The sequence below is a fragment of the Budorcas taxicolor genome, chromosome 13, assembly GCF_023091745.1.
Source record: "Budorcas taxicolor isolate Tak-1 chromosome 13, Takin1.1, whole genome shotgun sequence".
Taxonomy (NCBI): Eukaryota; Metazoa; Chordata; class Mammalia; order Artiodactyla; family Bovidae; genus Budorcas; species Budorcas taxicolor.
Genome location: NC_068922.1, coordinates 43351144 through 43374947, shown reverse-complemented (window position 1 = coordinate 43374947; position 23804 = coordinate 43351144). Strand labels below are relative to the sequence as shown.

Here is a 23804-nt window from a genome sequence, read left to right as displayed (position 1 = left end):
GCCCCCTGAGAAGCCCTTACAGACCTGACTAGGGTGAAATTCTGAAAAGGACACTAAAACCAGACAGTTTGGCAAAGTGTTTATTGGTATTAATCATTAACAATGTTTTGATACCATGTGCAAGTTCAAACAGACTTGGCTATTTATACCTTGTACTAAGTTACATAACTTTTTAGAGTACTCTTATAATGTAACCAGTACATATTTTACACAGTGTGTTATCATGCTAAATATTATTCATAAAATAAAAACCTACAAACAACTGAAATTGCAACAAATTTGGGAAAAGTAAGGGAAATCATGATGCACTGGTACAAGGGGATGTTGTGAAGAAAAATTCATTTTATCACATAGAGTGATGTCAGCAAAATAGTGAGCTAAGAGGAGTGAAGTCTCCCTTGGAAAGGGAAGTATGGAAAGAGAAAGTAGCTGGAAAATGTCGTAGGAGTTCTGGGAACCAGTCAAAAAAACCATCTACAGTAACAACGTGAATGCATAACTAGCAAAGGTCAGAACTGTGGAAGGACATTTTCGTACATTCTCTCACCTCTCCCCTGACTTGAACAGAGCCATCTTGCTCTGTAAAGGGCAGCGGCTCAGCACCCTGTTGTCTCCCTCAAAGCAGACTCATTGCAGAAATCCTCGAGTGCAGTATTCTCCCCTATTTGTGGCTTGCCTAGAAACTGGTATCCATTTCACTTAACTCTGAGCTTGAACTGAAGAGCAGCAGGAGTGGCTCGTTAAAGCTTCAGGGGGACTAGATATATATGGGACCAGGGCCAGGGACAAAGTGTGGAGACACACACAAGACCATGTAAAACCCTGATAGAACTGGGGTGTGGATTTGGGGAATAGCAAGGCATCCAAAATCACTGCAGATGGTGACTGCAGCCATGAAATTAAAAGACGCTTACTCCTTGGAAGAAAAGTTATGACCAACCTAGATAGTATATTCAAAAGCAGAGACATTACTTTGCCAACAAAGGTCCATCTAGCCAAGCCTATGGTTTTTCCAGTAGTCATGTATGGATGTGAGAGTTGGACTGTGAAGAAGGCTGAGCACTGAAGAATTGATGCATTTGAACTGTGGTGTTGGAGAAGACTCTTGAGAGTCCCTTGGACTGCAAGGAGATCCAACCAGTCCATTCTGAAGATCAGCCCTGGGATTTCTTTGAAGGGAATGATGCTAAAGCTGAAACTTCAGTACTTTGGCCACCTCATGTGAAAAGTTGACTTATTGGAAAAGACTCTGATGCTGGGAAGGATTGGGGGCAGGAGGAGAAGGGGACGACCGAGGATGAGATGGCTGGATGTCATCATTGACTCGATGGACGTGAGTCTGAGTGAACTCCGTGAGTTGGTGATGGACAGGGAGGCCTGGCGTGCTGTGATTCATGGGGTCCCAAAGAGTCGGACATGACTGAGTGACTGAACTGAACTGAACTGAAGGCATTCAAAAACAATCATAAATTTCCCAGGATCAGAAAGCCACTCATGCTCCAGGTATGTTGTTGACTTATAAATGACCTGAGATTCCCTTTGTTTTCTGTTGAGCTGACCCAAGAACCAGGCACATGCCATGTCAGCTAGTGAAGCACAATCAGGATGTGGTACAAATCTGCAAAGAGTGGGTGTGCTGTGCTTTTCCAAGTTCCCAGTCATGAACACACAGAAGGCGACAAAGAGAAGGTGTATAATAAAGAAAGGTGAAACAAGAAAGCTAACAACAACAACAAAAAAGACAGAGAGGAAAAGAGAGAGAAAAACATGAGCCATGGAACAGTTTTTGTTATTGTTTAGTCGCTACGTCAGACCCCTCTATTGCAACCCAATGGACGGTAGCCTCACAGGTTTTTCTGTCCATGGGATTCTGCAGGGAAGAATACTGGAGTTGACTGCAATTCCTTTTCCAGTGGATCTTCCTGGACGAGATCCAACCCACTTCTACTGCATTGGCAGGCAAATTCTTTACCACTGCCCTACCTGGGAAGCCTGATCCATGAAAGGAAAAAAAAAAAAAAATGGCACCAACTCTTCCTGAACAATCACAGGAGCTACACTTAGCGAACAGTGAGTGTCACAACTGTCCTGGGAGGAGCTCCAGGTGGGCAAGAGGACACTGAGCTCAGCTCCCCCAGGAGCACATCAGGGTCACATCTCCTAATAACACACGACACCAGCAGGAAGTCCCCTCCACACCAAGGCTGTAAAGAACCAGCCCCACTGAACTGGGTGGGAAGGGAAGAGATGCCAGCAGATCAGGACTGAGCCCCTGGGAAGACCCCAGATGAGGAGAGGAGGACAGGGGCTCAGAGGTCCTCCCTGGAGAGACCCGTGCACACCACACACTTGGCACTGCAGCTCTGGCACAACCCTGAGTGGTCTCAGCCCCACAGCTGCTGTGAACCCAGGGGGACCCGCAGGAGACCCAGAAACCTGACTCCTCTCCTGAGACATGAACCTGTTCCTGCTCCTGGAACAGGTTGAGGGGGTGGCCAGATGCTGCCCAGGACTTGGCCAGTTTACTGAGCAGCCCATGTGCCCCCCAGCCCATAAATGCCCCCTTAGCACCACTGGATCCAGCTCACTCCCACTGGGGCAAGGCCACCCATGCTGGGCAGAGTGGGCAGTGGTGGATACAGATCCAGCTCAGACCAACAGGATGTCTGGATTGGGCAGGGCTGCCTTCAGAGAGGGGCCCAAGGAGCAGTGTTCTGGAAATATCCTTCTCCACTTCTCTCACAGTAAAGTCTTTTTAAAACCTATATGACAAGGACCCCCTGCCCCACCAGCTCTCTGACTTGCCTTTAGCTCCTGTCTCCCCACCTCACTAAACTCCACCCACATCAGCAGACTTGTTGGCTCTTAAATGTTCCATGAACACTCTTCCTTCCTGGAATAAGCATTTTCTGTTTCAGAGAAATGCAGGGAGCCACTTTCTCTATGTTTCAAGGCTGTTTTGTACAAATGAAAAAGTTGTGTGGAATGAAGTGCAGTTGATACCTCTGTCTAACAGAAGTACAGAAATGGGAGAGATTGTGCTGAATTTCTCAACAGATATTTCTAACAGTTAAATTCTCCTGATTTCATTCACAGTCTCATTCTCCATGAGACTAACAACTCAAGACATTTCTCATTTCACTTATTTACATTTGTTGATATGACAATGTCTTTCTAAAGAATGTTCAGTAAAGTTTTGCTGAATGACCACTGAATAAACTCAAAATATGTAAGGATTCATCAAAATGCTGAGCACAGGCAGACAAATAAGAAATTACATAAATGACTAAGATGTGCTGCTTGCTATACAGGAAGCAAAATATATTACTAGATTTTTAAAATCATATTTTTAGCTTACCAAGATACTTAGGCTATGTTTGAAAAGAAGCATACAACCTGTAAATGAAGTTTGTTTGTCTTTGTAAAGAAACAAATGCACATATGTGTCTAGGAAAATTACAAGGTAAATGCACCAAAGGTAAGTATTATCAAATGGGTAAACACGACTGATCTTTATTTCCTATCCTGTCCCTTTTCTATCTAAATATTCTGTCATATATATGTATTATTTCAATGACAGGAAAGAAAGAGCATTCTTACTTTAAAGTCTATGCTGTTTCATAAACTGTTTATTTTTAAAAAGAAAGGCATGGTTTCAGAAGTTCAGACACTTTATTTAAACTTCTTCATCAAACACAAAAATATTCACCACCCCAGAAGTAAAGTTATCGAAGAACCACAGTGAGTTGATCAATATTCTTCAGAGAATGGATACTCAGGGTGACTGACACCACTGGAAGACAAAGAGATAGACTCATTTATGAAATCTGGCTTCATATATTAATATAATAACTATATTCTTTTTATTCTTATATAATAACTAATTGTTCTTCCTTATGTAAAAATAATTAAAAATTAAACATGTTCACTGGTCGCTGAAAGAATAGTGGGCTGCAGGCTTTGTGCCCTTTGTGTTTCCTGGCTCCCTGGGCTCTGAGAGGAGGTACACCAGGCACAGGGATTAGGGACACAAAGTAGTGAATCTATTCACCACAATGTCAACTGTGGGAATTTTACTGATGGGCTCTCCTGGTCCCCAGTCACATTTCTGTTGATCAAGGATGGAGCCCTGGAAGAAACCTCTGGGGTGAGGTCTGCAGGAAGCACCTGGTTCACCCCTATGCTGGAAATCAGGACTCTTTCTAGACTTAAGCTTTTAAAAAGCTTAGTTCCCCTGCTCACCTCTCTGCTACAAAAAAACAAGAACGACTGTGTTTGTGAAACAGCCACTTACATAAGAAATTCATAGTATCTTATATTTCTGTTGAGGCCATCGATTGCTTTCATGTCTTCTGGAGTCAGTTCAAAGTCAAACACCTGGAAGGAAGGAACAATCATGTTAACCTCTCCCCCAGGGACCCAGCATCCCCCTGGGGACTGGAGGACTTTCCAGCTGGATGGAGACAAGAGGGGACAAGGAAGACGTGTCTGTCCTCAGCTTCCAGGAGAACAACCTGGGACCCTTGCTGAGTTCTCACCTCTCCTTCCCACACTTTCTCCTACTCTGTCCACCTCACTAACATTACCGTGTATCAATCCCTTATCTTTCTAAGTGAATCACTTGCGACAGGAAACAAACTAAAATCTTTTTCCAAACAAACTTCTGTGGACACTCCTGACTCGATACCTGAACCTGAGCTAACATTAGACTGATTTCCTCTCCCGAGCACGCCCTAAGGGTGACACCATTCAGCTGAAGCAGTGTGGGTGGAGGCTCCCCCTTGAAAGCCTATTCAAGAATCTGACTTCAAACTTACTCCTTACCTGTGAATAAATCTAACAAAACCTATATGTCAGTGCCTTAGTGGAGAAGATCTCTGTGCTGGGAAAATTCCCTGGAGAAGGAAATGGCAACCAACTTCAGTATTCTTGCCTGGAGAATCGCATGGACAGAGGAGCCTGATGGACTACAGTCCATGGGGTCGCAAGGAGTCACACACAACTGAAGCAACTAACACTTTAGTGGAGAAAGTTATGAAAAGTGTTTAAAATGTTAAAGAACAGCAACTTATTAAAAATTAACATCACAGTCATGAAAATAAAAGCTCAATTTTCTAAAGAAATGTATTTCTCCAGAGTGATCTAGTATTTCAGTGCAGCATGATCCAAGGAGTTAAACAAATATTCTTTTGTGGAAATCAGTAAAATGATACTAAATTTTAAATAAAAGAACCGTCAAGAGCAGTCAAGACATCTTTAAAGATGAATGTACCATTCTGAGAAAGAACACTTATTTTCCATTTTAAGAACACAGTACAAAGAACTGAATAAATAGAAGAGAAGGGCCAAGGCAGTCCTAAGATGGCGGAGGAATAGGATGGGGAGACCACTTTCTTCCCCACAATCATCAAAAGATCATTTGAATGCTGAGCAACTTCCACAAAACAACTTCTGAATACTGGTGGAGGACATCAGGCACCCTGAAAGGCAGCCCATTCTCTTTGCAGGGAGACAGGACAAAATATAAAAGACAAAAAGAGAGACAAAAGAGTTAGGGATGGAGACCCATCCTGCAGAGGGAGTCTTGAAGGAGAAGTTTCCAAACACCATGAAACCCTCTCACCAGCAAGTCTGCGGGGAGTTTTGGAATCTCAGAAGGCAACATAACCAGGAGGAAAAAAATAATCCACAGAATACATGCCTTCACTGCAATTCCCAGCAAAGAATAGCCCAGATGCTCATGTCTGCCACCAGTGCGTGGGGGCTGAACAGGGAGGCGGGGGTTACATTTTTAAGGTAAGGACTGGGCCTGAACGCTCTGAGGACAATCTGAGGGAACTAACCTGAGATAGCAACCCAAATCGTGGGTTAGCCAGAGAAAAAAAACAAAAGAAAGAGAGAACTTTCCTGCAAAAAGCTCTAACCAAAGGTACAGCCTGGCCTACTCATAAAACAAAGGACTGAGCGAATACCAAAGGAAAGCTAGCTGGCTGTGGACAGGCCCATCCCCCTGCCAGAGGCAGACTGGCTGGCAGGCAACAGCCAGAGCCAGAAAGTGAGGGGCAATCTCAGCCCCAGAGATGGCATTCTCCACCAAATTGTGAGCAGGCTTCCAGTTGCTAACAAAGTCTTCCTGGGTTCCTGGAAGGTTGACATCTGCCAGGAGGGTTTCAGCCTGAGATCAGCTCCCCAGAAGAGACACAAGGCACATATGAGAAGGCGCTTTCACTGCGTACCCTGGAAACCGAGCAGCTGGGACCAGGGAGGTGATTAAGATGCACAGCACCCCCTGGGACAGTGCACTCACCACGCACCTGGTCACTTGAGCTCCTTGGACCTGGGAAGGGCATAAAACGAAGGCCCACCCAAGTCTTTGCCTTTGCTAAGTACACAAGAACCTGAACCTGAGCAGCTTAGACCCAGGAAGTGCATGCAACCCCAGGCCCACTTTGGACAGTTCCCCTGCAGAGCAACTTGGAGCCTGAGCAGTGTAGACTGGGAAAGCATGCACCGCCGTGAGCTGGGGCAAACCCAGTGTAGCCCAGACACTGAAAGCACTCCCCATACGTACCAGTGATATTTGTTTGCAGTGTTCTGCCCTCCCCACAGCATAACTGAGCAAGTGAGCCTAAATAAGTGACCATTTTCACGCCCTTGTGTCAGGGCAGAAATTAGACACTGAAGAGACTTGCAAACAGAGGAAGCCAATAAACAAAGAAGAGGGAACCGTTCTGGAAGTGAGAGGTGCAACAGATTAAAACCCTGTAGTTAGCATTGACTAGCCATTGGAAGGTGCCTATAGATCTTGAGAAGAAGTATAAGTTGGAAGAAGGAACTATCTGAAACTGAACTGACCCCACACTGCCCTCAAGAGCTCCAGAGAAATTCCTAGGTATATTTTTACTATTATCATTTTTTAGTTTATTTTTATTTTTTTATTTTTAAGTTCTTTATTACTCCTTCAATTTTCATTTTTATAACCTACTATTACCTTGCAAAAAAAAAAAGACCCTATTTTTAAAGCAAACTTCACATTTTTTTTTATAGTTTTTTGATTGCTTTTGTTTTGTATTTTTGATATTGTATTTTTGAGAGTCTAACTTCTATCCTAGATTTTTAATCTTTGCTTTTTGGTATTTGTTATCAATTTTGTACCTTAAGAATCTAATCTTCAGTATCCATTTTCACTTAGGGGTGTGATTACTGGCTTATTTGCTCTCCTCCTTTTTGACTCTTCCTTTTCTCCCCCAGGTCACCTCTATTTCCTCCCTCCCCCTTCTCTTCTCTGCTGAACTCTGTGAATCTCTCCGGGTGTTCCAGGCTATGGAGAACACTTAGGGAACTGATTAGTGGCTAGATTGTTCTCTCCCCTTTTGACTGTCCCCTCTTCTCCTCCTTTTTACCTCTATCTCCCTTCTCCCTCTTCTCTTCTCTCCTCTATGTAACTCCATGAACCTCTCTGGGTGTTCCAGACTGTGAAGAACACATAGGGAATTGATTACTGGCCAGATTGCTCTCTCCCCTTTTGATTTTCCCTCTTCTCCTTTTGATCACCTCTACCTCCCTCCTCCCTCTTCTCATCTCCATGTAACTCTGAGAAGTTGTCTGGGTGTCCCTCACTGTGGAGAATCTTTTCACCATTAACCTAGATGTTTTATCATCTATGCTGTATGGATGGAGAAGTCTTGAGGCTACTATAAGAACAAGACTGAAAGCCAGAGGCAGGAGGCTTCAATCCAAAACTTAAGAACACCAGAGAACTCCTGACTGCAGGGAACATTAATCAATAAGAGCTCATCCAAAAGCCTCCATACTTACACTGAAACCAAGCTCCACCCAAGAGCAACAACTTCCAGAGCAAGACCTACAATGCTAATTCTCCAGCAATGCAGGAACATAGCCCTGAGCATTAAAATGCAGGCTGTCCAAAGTCACACCAAACACACAGACATCTCAAAACGCACTACCAGACACTTCATTGCACTCCAGAGAGAAGAGATCCAGCTCCACCCACCAGAACACTGGTTCAATCTTCCCTTCCTCCCCTTGTCAAGGAAACTTTGACAAACCACTAGTCCAACCCCACCCACAGGGAGCAACCTCCACAATAAAGAGGAACCATAAACTTCCAGCATATAGAAAAGTCACTCCAAACAGAGCAATCTAAACAAAATGAAAAGGCATAGAAATATTCAGCAGGTAAAGGAATATGATAAATGCCCACCATACCAAACAAAAGATGAAGATACAGGGAGTGTACCAGAAAAAGAATTCAGAATAATTGTAGTAAAGATGATTCAAAATCTTGAAAACAAAATAGAGTTGCAGATAAATAGACTAGAGACAAGGATTGAGAAGATGCAAGAAATGTTTAACAAGGAGCTAGACAAAATAAAGAGTCAATCAATAATGAATAATGCAATAACTGAGATCAAAAGCACTCTGGAGGGAACAAACAGTAGAATAACTGAGGCGAAGATAAGATAAGTGAGGTGGAAGATAGGATGGTGGAAATAAATGAAGCAGAGAGGAAAAAAGAATTAAAAGAAATGAGGACAATCTCAGAGACCTCTGGGACCATGCTAAATGCCCCAACATTCTAATCACAGGTGTCCCAGAAGAAGAGGACAAAAATAAAAGCCATGAGAAATTACTTGAGGAGATAATAGTTGAAAACTTCCCCAAAATGGGGAAGGAAATAGCCACCCAAGTGCAAGAAACCCAGAGAGTCCCAAACAGGATAAACCCAAGGTGAAATACCCCAAGACCCACATTAATCAAATTAACAAAGATCAAACACAAAGAGCAAATATTAAAAGCAGCAAGGGAAAAGAAACAAATAACACACAAGGGGATTCTCATAAGGATAACAGCTGATTTTTCAATAGAACCTCTTCAGGCCAGAAGGGAATAGCAGGACATACTTAAAGTGTTGAAAGAGAAGAACCTACAACTCAGATTACTATACCCAGCAAGGATCTCATTCAAATATGAAGGAGAAATTAAAGTCTTTACAGACAAACAAAAGCTGAGAGAGTTCAGCACCACCAAACCAGCACTTCAACAAATGCTAAAGGATCTTCTCTAGACAGGAAACACAGTTTATAAACCCAAACCCAAACAATAAAGTAAATGGCAACAGGACCATACTTATCAATAATTACCTTAAAAGTAAATGGGATGAATGCCCCAACCAAAAGACAAAGACTGGCTGAATGGATACAAAAACAAGATCCCTATATATGCTGTCTATAAGAGACCCACCTCAAAACAAGGGACACATACAGACTGAAAGTTAAGGGCTGGAAAAAGATGTTTCACACAATTGGAGACCAAAATAAAGCAGGAATAGCAATATTCATATCAGATAAAATAGACTTTGAAATAAAGGCAGTGAAAAGAGACAAAAAAGGACACTACATAATGATCAAAGGATCAATCCAAGAAGAAGATATAACAATTATAAATACATATGCACCCAACATAGGAGCACTGCAATATGTAAGGCAAATGTTAACAAGTATGAAAGAGGAAATTAACAGTAACACAATAATAGTGGGAGACTTTAATACCCCCACTCACACCAATGGATAGATCAACTAAACAGAAAATTAACAAGGAAACACAAACTTTAAATGATACAATAGAACAGTTAGACCTAATTGATATCTATAGGACATTTCATTCCAAAACAATGAATTTCACCTTTTTCTCAAGTGCATACGGAACCTTCTCCAGGATAGATCACATCCTGGGCCATAAATCTATCTTTGGTTAAATCAAAAACATTTAAATCATTTCAAGCATCTTTTCTAATCACAATGCAGTAAGATTAGATGTCAACTACTGGAAAAAACTATTAAAAATACAAACTATTGGAGGCTAAACAACATGCTTCTGAATAACCAACAAATCACAGAAGAAATCACAATATGCATAGAAACAAAATATGCAGAGAAAACGAAAACACAACCACCCAAAACCTATGGGATTCAGTAAAAGCAGTGCTAAGGGAAAGGTTCATAGCAATATAAGCTTACCTCAAGAAACAAGAGAAAAATCAAATAAATAACCTAACTTTACACCTAAAGCAACTAGAAAGTAAGCACTCCAGGGTTAGTAGAAGAAAAGAAATCATAAAAATTACGGCAGAAATAAATGAAAAAGAAACAAAGGAGACTATAGCAAAAATCAACAAAACTGAAAGTTGGTTCTCTGAGAAGATAAATAAAATAGACCAACCATTAGCCAGACTCATCAAGAAAAAAAAAAAAAAAAAAAGGAGAAGGATCAAATCAACAAAATTAGAAATGAAAATGAAGAAATCACAATAGACAAAACAGAAATACAAAGGATCATAAGAGACTACTATCAGCAACTATATGTCAATAAAATGGACAACTTGCAAGAAATGGACGAATTCTTAGAAAGTATAACCTTCCAAAAACTGGGCCAGGAAGAAATAGAAAATCTTAACAGACCCATCACAAGCATGGAAATTGAAACTGTAATCAAAAATCTTCCAACAAACAAAAGCCCAGAACCAGATGGCTTCACAGGTGAATCCTACAAAAATTTAGAGAAGAGCTAACACCCATCCTACTCAAACTGAAGAGGAAATTGAAGAGGAAGGTAAATTGCCAAATTCATTCTATGAGGCCACCATCACCCTAATACCAAAACCAGAAAAAGATGCCACAAAGAAAGAAAACTACAGGCCAATATCACTGATGAACATAGATGCAAAGATCCTTAACAAAATTCTAGTAAACAGAATCCAACAACATATTAAAAAGATCATACATCATGACCAAGTGGGCTTTATCCCAGGGACGCAAGGATTCTTTAATATTTGCGAATCAATCAATGTGATACACCACATTAACAAATTGGAAAATAAAAAACATGATTATCTCAATAGATGTAGAGAAAGCCTTTGACAAAGTTCAACATCCATTTATGATAAAAACCCTCCAGAAAGCAGGCATAGAAGGAACGTATGTCAACATAATTAAAGCCATATATGATAACCTACAGCAAAGATTATCCTCATGGTGAAAAATTGAAAGCATTTCCCCTAATGTCAGGAACAAGACAAGGGTGCCCACTCTCACCGCTACTATTCAACATAATTTTGGAAGTTTTGGCCACAGCAATGACAGAAGAAAAAGAAAAAAAGGAATCCAGTTTGGAAAAGAAGAAGTAAAACTCTCACTGTTTGCAGATGACATCATCTTCTACATAAAAAAAAACCTAAATACACCACCAGAAAATTACTAGAGATAATCAATGCATTAGATTTAGTCAAGGCTATGGTTTTTCTAGTAGTGATGTATAGATGTGAGAGTTGGACTATAAAGAAAGCTGAGCACTGAAGGATTGATGCTTTTGCACTATGCTGTTGGAGAAGACTCTTGAGAATCCCTTGGATTGCAAGGAGATCTAACCAGTCCATCCTAAAGGCAATCAGTCCTGAATCTTCATTGGAAGGACTGATGCTGAAGCTGAAACTTCAATACTTTAGCCACCTGATGCGAGGTGCTGACTCATTGGAAAAGACCCTGCTGCTGGGAAAGACTGAAGGTGGGAGGAGAAGGGGATGACAGAGGATGAGATGGTTAGATGGCATCACTGATTCAATGGACATGAGTCTGGGTAAACTCCAGGAGTTGGTGATGGACAGGGATGTCTGTCGTGCTGCCTCCTTGGGGTTGCAAAGAGTCGGACACAACTGAGAGACTGAACTGAACTGAACTGAACTGAATCAATGGATATAGTAAAGTTGCAGGATATAAAATTAACACAGAGAAATCCCTTGCATCGCTATACACTAACAATGAGAAAACAAAAAGAGAAAGTAAGGAAACAATTTCATTCACCATTATGAAGAAAAGAATAAAATACTTAGGAATATATCTACTTAAAGTATCAGAAGACCTATACATAGAAAACTATAAAACACTGATGAAAGAAATCAAAAATAACACAAATAGATGGAGAAATATACCATGTTCATGGATTGGAAGAATCAATATAGTGAAAATGAGTATACTACCCAAAGCAATCTACAGATTCAATGCAATCCCTATCAAGCTACCAGCGGTATTTTTCACAGAACTAGAACAAATAATTTCACGATTTGTATGGAAATACAAAAAACCTCGAATAGCCAAAGCAATTTTGAGAAAGAAGAATGGAACTACAGGAATCAACCTGCCTGACTTCAGACTATAGTACAAAGCTACAGTCATTAAGACAGTATAGTACTGGCACAAAGACAGAAATATAGATCAATGGAACTAAATAGAAAGCCCAGAGATAAATCCATGCACCTATGGACAACTTATCTTTGACAAAGGAGGCAAGAATATACAACGGAGAAAAGACAATCTCTTTAACAAGTGGTGCTGGGAAAACTGGTCAACCACTTGTAAAAGAATGAAACTAGAACACTTTCTAACACCAGACACAAAACTAAAATCAAAATGGATTAAATATCTAAATGCAAGACAAGAATCTATAAAACTCCTAGAGGAAAACATAGTCAAAACCCACTCTGACATAAGTCACAGCAGGGTCCTCTAGGACCCACCTCCCAGAGTAGTGAAAATAAAAGCAAAAATAAACAAATGGGATCTAATTAAACTTAAAAGCTTTCGCACAACTAAGGAAACTATAAGCAAGGTGAAAATACAGCTTTCAGAATGGGAGAAAATAATAGCAAATGAAGCAACTGACAAAGAATTAATCTCAAAAATATAAAAGCAGCTCATGCAGCTCAATTCCAGATAAATAAACGACCCAATCAGAAAATGGGCCAAAGAATTAAACAGAAATTTCACCAAAGAAGACATACAGATGGGTAACAAACACAGGAAAAGATGCTAAACATCACTCATTATCAGAAAAAATGCAAATCAAAACCACAGTGAGGTACCATTGGTTCCTCATTGGTACTGCTATCTCACGCCAGTCAGAATGGCCACTATCACATGTCTACAAACAATAAATGCTGGAGATGGTGTGGAGAAAAGGGAACCCTCTTACACTAAATTGGTGGGAATACAAGCTAGTACAGCCACTCTAGAGAACAGTGTGGAGATTCCTTTAAAAACTGGAAATAGAACTGTCATACAAGCCAGCAACGTGACAAACAAATTTTCATTGTTTCCAAGGTACACAATGTGGGGTGTTTACAGTCCAAACAGCTTAAAATAATCACATAATGCAATTTCATCCATCAGAAAGAAGGTAATAAGGCACCATCTGTACAAGGTGAGAGGATAAATTGCAGACATAAGCACTGGAACTAAAATCTCTTTTTTTGTGTGTGTGTCCAGCTTTATTTTCTTGGGCTCCAAAATCACTACAGATGGTGACTGCAGCCATGAAATTAAAATACCCTTGCTCCTTCTATGAAAAGCTATGACAAACCTGCAAAGCATATTATAAAGCAGAGATATTACTTTACTAACAAAGGTTCATATAGTCAAGCTATGGTTTTTCCAATAGCCGTGTATGGATGTGAAAGTGGACCATAAAGAAAACTGAGTGCCAAAGAACTGATGCTTTTGAACTGTGGTGTTGGAGAAGACTCTTGAGAGTCCCTTGGACTGCAAGGAGATCAAACCAGTCAATTGTAAAGGAAATCAGTCCTGAATATTCATTGGAAGGACTGATGCTGCAGGTGAAGCTCCAATATTTTGGCCACCTGATGCATAAGGGCTGACTCATTGGAAAAGACCCTGATATTGGGAAAGATGGAAGGCAGGAGGAAAGGAGGATGACAGAGGATGAGATGTTTGGACGGCATCACCGACTTAATTGACATGAGTTTCAGCAAGCTCCAGGAGATGGTAATGGACAGGGAAGCCTGGCATGCTGAAATCCATAGGCCATAAAGGGTCAGACATGACTGGGCGACTTAATTGAACAGAACTGAACCCTCTCCAGGGAGGCCACCTCTCCTGCTGCCACAGCAGGAAGAGAAAACCATCAGGAATACACACAAGGCATTCATGCACAAGGAAGAACAGGTAATTCATCTTGTCTCAAGGAAAGTCTCGAGATACAAAGAATATCCCTCATGAAGGCTATTCCATAGGAGCCCTGTGCCGAGAGCCCCACTCATCACCTGTATGTTCTCTTTGATCCGCTTCTTGTTGTAACTCTTGGCCAGAACCACAACCCCACGTTGTATCTGGTAGCGAAGGGCAACCACAGCTGGGGTTTGCTTGTGCTTTTTGGCAATGGCAGAGAGAACCGGGTCCTCCAAGAGAACGGGGAGGTTCGAGTTCACCCTAGAAAAAAATTCAGACATCCACAGGAGCTGAGACTAAGTATGCAGTTTGTGAGTAGTTTTCCCAAACAGATTAAGTAGGTCTGCTCTATACCAGTGCTTCTCAAAGTGTACCAGCATCATCAGTATCACCTGTGATCTTGTCAGATATAAAAATTACATGGCTAGCTGAAGACAAACTAAATCAGAATTTCAACTGTGTTACATCCCATTCTGTGTTTACAAAGCTCTTCAGATTATTTGGATGCATTATTGACCTGAGACCAGGATTGCTAAAGTTGTGGGTTGTTAAAAAAATTCTCAGAGGTTGTTTTGCATCTATAATCAAGGGCATGAACAGAGAACAGAAGGAAAAAAAAACAGGGCTTTTTTTAAAATTTCACTTTCCTAAGTGAATATTCCTAAGTGATAAATATTGAGTACTCTCAAAATCAGAGAAATCTATTCTATTATTTAGATAGATTATCTTCTTTAGATATATACCAAAATGGTTCAAGTTTAGTTTTTTCTATCATAATAGACCTGATTGCATATTATTATGTCAATTTTAGCGATAAGGTAAGTATGGCTTGGAATTTCTGTTTTTTGTTAATATCTGTATAAATCATTACATAAGCTTGTGTTTCTGGTTTCAGCTGGGGGATTATATATAGATTTTAATGCAGATATCTGTTAATGATGAGTCTACAAGCTAATACAATGTAGAAAAATGGCTGGGTGATAGGAAGATAGAAGAAAATAGTCCATCTGTCCCCTCACTCCCCTTTGCTTATGAGAGTTATCTTAGTACTGTATTTTAAAATATCTCATCAAAAATTGAATTTTAAGGAAACTCCCAGTTGTCTTCAGTAGTATTCAATACCATTGTTTTCCTCGTTGGGATCCCAGAGCACCATAGGCTACAAGGACAATATCATGTGACTTGCAGAAATCCAACAGTTTGCTCTGGTTGAGATAAGGGTGACATTCCACCTGTAGAATGTCAACAGAGAAGAGTGTCAGATTATTTGAAAAGGTAATATCAATATGACAGAGGCAGATTACAAGTTTTAAGTGCCTAAAGGAAAGTTTGCAACATTAAATGTAAATGGAAATATCAACATCTAGAGAGCAATAGAGAAAAGTGTGTTTATACAGTTAACTTTATGACAGACCATGGATGGGAGAACCAGTCCAAGTTGAGTAATAAAAAGATGTACTCTATATTTGAGTAGATATTCCCAGGTAAATGTTTTATCTTCTGTTAGCATCACCTTGAATCTTTAACTTCACCCTCTAACCTGGATGACTTTCATCATCTCCAGCACATTGTTCTATTCTGTGCTCCCTGTTGAGACTCATAAATGTTGAGACACCAAGACTAAGGATTCAGTCATCAGAACCCCACACAAACCCTTACCACCCATTTCAGCTGATTGGTTACTTTATTCATTTACTTTCCATTCAATGTTTTCATGGCTTCCTTCGTACACAAAGTTCATTCCAGGGCACTTTTCCATCCAATCTTATCATCCTTTAATCTCAGGAAAACACATCCTATCTCTAGTTGTAGGTTCTACCCACAATTTAGCAGGATGCCCTCCCTACCTTTTCCATCCAGACTACATCAGATAGAGATACCATTTGGGGTTCTATTCACACTATCCGGACAGCAACTCTACTCTCTAGAATCCTCTGTCCCACAAAGGCTGGAGGAACAGGAGGGGAGCACAGAAGCAGACATCAGGCTCCAGTGCAAGAAGGAGGCTATAAAGAGCAGGAGGGAGAGGGGCCGAGCTGCTCACCTGGTTGCAGATGGGCTTGTACTTGAGCCCGGCTTGTTCAGGATCCTCTCCAGCTGCTGGTGGTTGAAGTTGGACACCCCGATGGACTTGGTCAGCCCTGCGTCCTTACACTTCTCCAGGGCCTGGGAGGGAGGGGTGGTGAGCAGTCATTTGAAATGAGTGATACATCAAGAATAAATTAATAGCTGCGATCCAAAAGTCTGCAAGCAATAAATGCTGGAGAGGGTGTGGAGAAAAGGGAACCCTCTTACACTGTTGGTGGGAATGCAAACTAGTACAGCCACTATGGAGAACAGCGTGGTGATTCCTTAAAAAACTGGAAATAGAACTGCCTTATGACCCAGCAATCCCACTGCTGGGTATACACACTTAGGAAACCAGAATTGTAAGAGACACATGTACCCCAATGTTCATTGCAGCACTGTTTATAATAGCCAGGACATGGAAACAACCTAGATGTCCATCAGCAGATGAATGGATAAGAAAGCTGTGGTGCATATACACAATGGAGTATTACTCAGCCATTAAAAAGAATACATTTGAATCAGTTCTAATGAGATGGATGAAACTGGAGCCGATTATACAGAGTGAAGTAAGCCAGAAAGAAAAACACCAATACAGTATACTAACACATATATATGGAATTTAGAAAGATGGTAATGATAACCCTGTATGCGAGACAGCGAAAGAGACACAGATGTATAGAACGGACTTTTGGACTCTGAGGGAGAGGGAGAGGGTGGGATGATGTGGGAGAATGGCATTGAAACATGTATACTATCATGTAAGAAACGAATCACCAGTCTATGTTCGATACAGGATACAGGATGCTTGGGGCTGGTGCATGGGGATGATCCAGAGAGATGATATGGGGTGGGAGGTGGGAGGGGGGTTCAGGATTGGGGACTCATATACACCTGTGGTGGATTCATGTTGATGTATGGCAAAACCAATACAGTATTGTAAAGTAAAATAAAGTAAAAATAAAAATTTAAAAAAAAAAAAGAATAAATGCTGGAAAAAAATCTGTAAAAAGTGTCTCATGTCAAGAATTTACATTGATTTTAAGAAAGGAAAAAGGAAAAGAAGGTCATGATATAAGAAGAGCAATTACCAACTCCTCCTTAGAAAACCCTGGAGAAGAAATATCACAAGGAAGGAAACAGATGCCTGTCTACACTGTCCCATATTCCCCTCCTCTGTTCTTTTCTATGAACATTTCAGCAATGGTTTCCTCGCCACAAACCTAGCATCCCAGCCCTTAGATTCATGAACTGAATGGTCCACAGCCCATTCTCAGAGGTAGAAGAAATGAAGGAGTTTCCCCCTCTCCTGGATCCTCCTCTGACTCACCTCACACGTGTGACAGAGATCCACCGAATCACCTATCAGTTTTCCACTTTCATCTTTTGGAAATGATTCCTCCCCTGGCTGGAACAGAGGCAGATATATTAGAGATGTGACAAAATAATTTCTCCACATTTGCCAGGCTGCCAGGCACTAGGAATTAAACCTCCATGAGGTAGGTTTATAACTTTCTACATACTAGTATGTGCAAAGTGATTTGTGTATGGAGTTTTAAGCAATGTCTTTTGAGGGAGGCTTATTCTAATCTCTTACACTTATTATATGTTGCAATAAATATAATTTTTCTATGTCCTAAAAGGGACTTCCGGTGACTTCTGTTAATTGTTTCTGTTCCCTGTACTTGGTTCTTTTGAAATATCTCTGATCTGAGAATGGCAGTAAGTTACATGCCATAATTTCCAGAATAAAAATTATAAACTAGACCTGGGCTAGATAATCTAATTTCCTTTACCCTTCTAGCATTAGACGCCCTAGAACAGGCATGTGAACCAGCAAGGCTCTCTTTAGGTTGATATGGAATGTGAAAGATCCAGACGTGCTCTCAAATGTTTATGACCCTGAGCTTTGAAAGGCCCCCAAGGTCATATTTCCCACCAATGGAAAATGTTCAGTAAAAATAAAGTAATTCTCTTATAAGGGATAGAAAAGAGACATTTCTGAGGAGTCCTGCAAATCCTCAAAACTCTCTGTGTCTGGGACTTGTCACCTACATACTCCACTAAGTTTGCATTAGATGGCTTGCGTTGATTTCTATAACTAGAAATCAAGATATTTCTATAACTACAAATCAAGATTTCTAAGTAAACCATTCTTAATGACTAAGTGCAGTCTACAAACTCATCATAAAGTCAAGCAAGACTGTAGACAATATCTCCCAACTCCTTATAAAGGTACAAAGTTTAGACGCACCCAGAGGGAGCAGCACCAAATCTGCTAACCTTGAAAGGGTGAAAGACAAGATAAACTCATCATGTTCAATATGAGGCAGTCCCAGGTTCACCACAGCTGCACCAAACTCTTGGTCCATGAAATCCCCAGACACTCAGGAGTCATAATCAAGACTGTGTGCAGAACATGCCTATTTCTACTTCCTCAAGTTTTTCTGGCAGAGAGTCTCAGATTGTTAACTCATTTGTCTGGGGGGCATGTAACAGATTCAAAGAAGCTCAGTAAAAGGATGATCACAAATTATTATTTTAGGGATTCTACTCTGGTGTAATCATGCCTTCAATCTACTAAGAAAAATCTTAATTCAACCATCCATGCAAATTGATGCACATTCTAACACAAGATTTAAAATTGATGTGATCACACATATATCCAACCTTCATAGCCAGTGGCAAATGAATAATATAGAGATCGACATAGTCCAGTTGAAGATTTTTCAGTGACTTTTCCAAGGCTGGTCTGACCAACTCTGGTCGAAGGAAAGTGCACCAAAGCTGCAAATATTAAAGAATAGAAATTTTATTAATAATAATTTAGGAAATTTTCTTTTGGTCTTACTGCATGGCTTGTGGGATATTACTTCCCTGACCTATGATGGAATGGGGGCCCATGATAGTAATGTGCCAAGTCTTAAACACTGATCACCAGGGATTTCTAATACCTAAAGAATGTACTAAGAAGCATAGTTCACCAATCAATTCTTCATCAAATATGATCCTATTATATAATAGTGACCTGGGCACACTCACTAGTACACATGTTCAACATACAACATGCAGCACCTTTGAGGTATAGAATATGTCTTCTCTCTTCACAGTGCCATCTGAAATCTTGCTTTGAATGGCCTGGCCAACCTGTTTTTCATTTTGGTACACATAAGCGCAGTCAATATGGCGGAACCCAACCTCTATAGTGAATTTGGTGACTTCCAGAGCTTCACTCTTAGCAACCTACATAAGCAACAAAGGTAGAAGATTAATACCCACATGATTAAGAGATTGCTAGCGCAACCTTTGATCTTCCAAAACTTTTCTTCATATCTTTGATTAGTTCTCTATGTCTGGTGCTGAACATATGATAGTTTCCCTGAACATTCCTGGTCAGATTTTAAATACACACCCGGTAACCCTTACATCCCAAATGATCTGTGGTCGATCACAGTCATCGGAGGACCCCAAGACCACCTCCAGGTTCAGTGGACCCAAAGGACTCAGCATTAAGTTGTAGTCATGAATATGATTTATACTACAAGATTCTTGAAGCAAAATCAAAAAGGTATAAGGTATATGGTAAAGACATTAAACAACAGGAGATAGTGAGAGACAGGGAGCTTGGCCTGTTGCAATCTATAGTGAGAGGGTAACAGGCAGGAAGGCCAGGGGTCTGCAAACGGAGGAAATAGCCTGCAAGTGTCAGACACTTTTATCTCTCTTAAGCAGCAGGAGAAAACAAACTAGCGATATTTTTTACTTCCCTATACAAATTTAAAAGGTTTCTCTTAAAATACTGTGTTGCCATAATGACACCTGGTTTCACCTGAAGTTAACTATACTCAAACCTAGAGATAACCAATGCCTTTTTCTTACGGAAATGTTTATCTTAAGCTATGCTAATGCATTTACCCCAAACTCTGTCTTCAAGTTGGTTCCACCTCTTGGCTCAGAATCCACTTGACAAACCAGTATGTTATACTCAGATATTGTTCCCCTAATCTATGTAAACGAAACTATTTGTATGGTGATCTGCCCTTCTTCAAGATTCAAGTTAATCATTTTATGGCCCATGATGAACCATTTGGTGCCAAGATTATCCCAAAATGCATCTTATGGGTGAGGGGCCTGGTGCCATTCTGAGTTTTAAGACATTCCTTTCTTTCATTACAGACTGCTAGTGACTATATAACATCCAGCTGAAGACTAGCAGGGGGGTACTCTTTCTGCCCCCTTCTGATGCCTATGTCAAAAGCTTTCTCTGTCTCCTTTATACTTTAATATAACTTTATTACACAAAAGCTCTGAGTGATCAAGCCTCGTCTCTGGCCCCGGATTGAATTCTTCTCCTCTGGGGGCCAAGAATCCCGATGTTTTTGCATGATTCAGCAACAACCTTTCAATAGGATCACAAAGAGTCAGACATGAATTAGTGACTGAAAAACAACAATAACAAAAAGCATCAAGAAGCAAGGTGAAAGCTTCTAAGACCACTGTCTACCAGTGAAGCTACTTGGAATACACCAAATATAAACTGTGTCTATTCAAGGTGTAAAAAGTGATGTTCTCATATAAGGATCCATTGTTGATGATCACCAAAATCAAGCTATTTAGCAGATCCCTCATTTCACTTACTTTACTTTAGGGGTTTTGTAAGAAAACTTCAGATCTAATCTCTACAAAATCTCAGGGTATCACCCATCATTTATAACTATAGTCACGGTGCTGTGCATCAGGTCACCAACTTATTCTTCATATCACTGAAGGTCTAGACTATTGACAAACATCTTTCCATTTTTCACAGATTTATCTCCAGCTTCTTGTCTTCATTTCTCTACTCTCTGTTTCTATAAGTTCCACTATTTTAGATTCCACCTACAAAGAGACTTCCTTTGTGATTCAGACAGTAAAGCATCTGCCTAAAATGAGGGAGACCCAGGTTTGATCCCTGGGTCAAGAAGATCTCCTGGAGAAGGAAATGGCAACCCACTCCAGTGTTCTTGTCTGGAAAATCCCATGGACAGAGGAGCCTAGTAGGCTACAATCCACTGGGTTGCAAAGAGTCGGACACGACTGAGCGACTTCACTTTCACTTTTCACAAAGACATCATGTAGTATTTGTCTTTTTATTTCTGGCTTACTTCATCTAGCTAAACTTCTCCCGGTTCACCTGTGTAATTTCAAATGGCAGTATTAACTTTGTTTTAAATGCTGAATAATATTCTATTTCTTTTTCATGTGTCAGAATCTTTTCTATTTCAAGGAGGTAGATAATTAGGGTAACTGCTCTCTGTTGGGTTCAGTCCTGGTCTTTCTTAAACACTTTGGCATTCAGGGATGTACTAGGAATGGACCAGTGAACTTTAGTACTAGCCTGGACACTTTACTCCCTGCACCCTACTTTGCAAAGTCCTGTCTTCTCTTTCCAAAATGCCTCTGAATATTTCCTTCTGTTCTCCAAATGAATAAAGTGAGACCCAAAGTTTCAGGATCAGAACTTGTCACAACTGCATTCTCTAAAGACAAGATGGACAGCAAACTTTCTGGCTTCAGGTCTAGAGATTTGTCCGCTACTCCCTTTTCTGTCCAAGCACTGAAAACTACACTTTAATAAAATGACATTACAACACCCAAGGATACATTACACAACATGGCCTGTAAGATGGTAGCTTATCCCCTCAAGTGACACCATATTTTCCATTGGAAGAAGTTTCCAAGGAGCAACTGAAGTACAAGGCAAAACACAACTGAAGTGTCTTGCCTGGCACCTACGAGGCACCCCATGGTAGAGAAGCAGTTCTATCCCATTAGTTCCTATTCACCTCATCCTTAGGAACTTCCACCTCAAATACTTCTCTGGGTCACATCATTTTTGAAAGAGTTAACAGTTCTGGAACTAATGAAATACACAGAGAAACCAGCCATTGCAATCGCCCTCAAAGCAAAGCAGTTTACAGTCAGTGATCTTGACAGCCAAGTTTCACCTCTTGTGCCAAGCTGGGAAAGAGACAGAAACTGGAGGGGAACCCAGAGTAATCTGCAGGTGAGCACAGCCTCAGACCCTGATGCAGAGTGAAGACTGGATACTCTTTCCCTTTTCACAGGACATGATTCTAGCCTGGTTAGTGGCTAAAGGAGCCAGCCAGAAGCTCAGTGCTTGACAACCCAAGTCCCTTTCACTCATGTTACATCCACTGCTATTTATATCTCAACTCCAAACCACCTCTGTTACCTCTTTAGCTTCAGAGGTGCCAAATCCTAGGACAGGAATGAAGTGGCCATCATTAAGCTTCGCTCTCTGGCCTTTGGGATCCATTGCCTGTTTCACCTCTGAATAAGCAGACTGATCTTTTCCTCTGCCTTCACAGGTTATAAATAACAGGAAGTTAACACCCTAGCTGACTGTCCAATGTTAGCAGATACATTGGAGGAGGAGAGGATTAAACCAGTGCCCATAGGGTAAGAAGAGAAATTAAGCCAATTACATTGGTAGTTTTTTTTTTAATCAGAATAACTTCAGTTATATAATGATGAAATGTGCCAACAATTATTGACCAAATGTTACACAGAAACCTCCACATACCAGTCATTTCACTTTTCTAATTATGAAGCCCACTTTTGATCAAATATCAATTGAAACAACTACTTCATAGTATAGGAAGGCACACTTATCACACAATTAAGAAGTGTTGATTATTAAGCGTTTCCCAAAATGTAATCTCTTAATAGAGAATCAAAATGTGAAACAAACCAAATTTGCCTTTTAAATTTTCCAGCAGCAAAATTATTTTGCTTTACACACCTATGGTGGTAGAGGTATAGTCAGTAAGTCATGTCTGACTCTTTTACAACCCCATGGACTATACCCTGCTAGGCTCCACAGTTCATGGAATTTCCTGGCTAGAATACTGGAGTGGGTTGCCATTTCCTACACCACAGTTTCTTCCTGATCCAAGGATCAAACCTAAATCTCTTGTGTCACTATTTACCAGGTGAATTCTTACCACTGGTCCACCTGAGAAGCCTTTACAGACCTGACTAGGGTGAAATTCTGAAAAGGATACCAAAACTAGACATTTTGGCAAAGTGTTTTTTGACGTCAATTATTAACAATTTGTGGATACCATGTGCAGGTTCAAACAGACTCTTGAGTGTTTATACCTTGAACCAAGTTACATAACTTTTTAGAGTACTCTTATTATGTAACCAATACATATTTTACACAGTTTGTTATCGTGCTAAACATTATTCATAAAAGAAAAACCGATAAACAACTGAAATTGCAACAAATTTAGGAAGAGTAAGGGAAACCATGATGCACTGGTACAAGCAGATGTTGTGAAGGAAAATTCAATTTAACACATAGAGTGATGTCAGCAAAATAGTGAGCTAGGAGGAGTGAAGTCTCCCTCGAAAAGGGAAGTATGGAAAAAGAAAGCAGCTGAAAAATGTCGTCGGAGTTCTGGGAACCAGTCAAAAAAACATCTACAGCAACAAAGTGAACACAAAACTAGGAAAGATCCAAAAGACTGGAAGGACATTTCCGTATGTTTTTATTTACACTCATCTCTCCCCTGACTTGAACAGAGCCATCTTGATCTGTAAAGGTCAGCGGGTCAGCACCCTGCTGCCTCCCTCAAAGGAGACTCATCGAAGAAATCCTTATATGCGATATTCTTCACTACTTGGAGCTTG

The 23804-nt window shown here is 40.5% G+C and overlaps 1 protein-coding gene across 1 annotated transcript; it reads right to left on the bottom strand.

Annotated features, from left to right (window-relative positions):
- Positions 1-3750: 3750 nt before the first annotated feature.
- LOC128058211 (dihydrodiol dehydrogenase 3-like) lies at positions 3751-22440 on the bottom strand. Its single transcript, XM_052650594.1, is given in 10 exon segments — positions 3751-3793; positions 4295-4377; positions 14135-14300; positions 15162-15271; positions 16084-16109; positions 16112-16205; positions 17437-17514; positions 18777-18893; positions 19182-19349; positions 22342-22440. Coding segments are annotated over 10 exon segments (969 nt in total). The 5' UTR covers positions 22426-22440.
- Positions 22441-23804: the final 1364 nt, after the last annotated feature.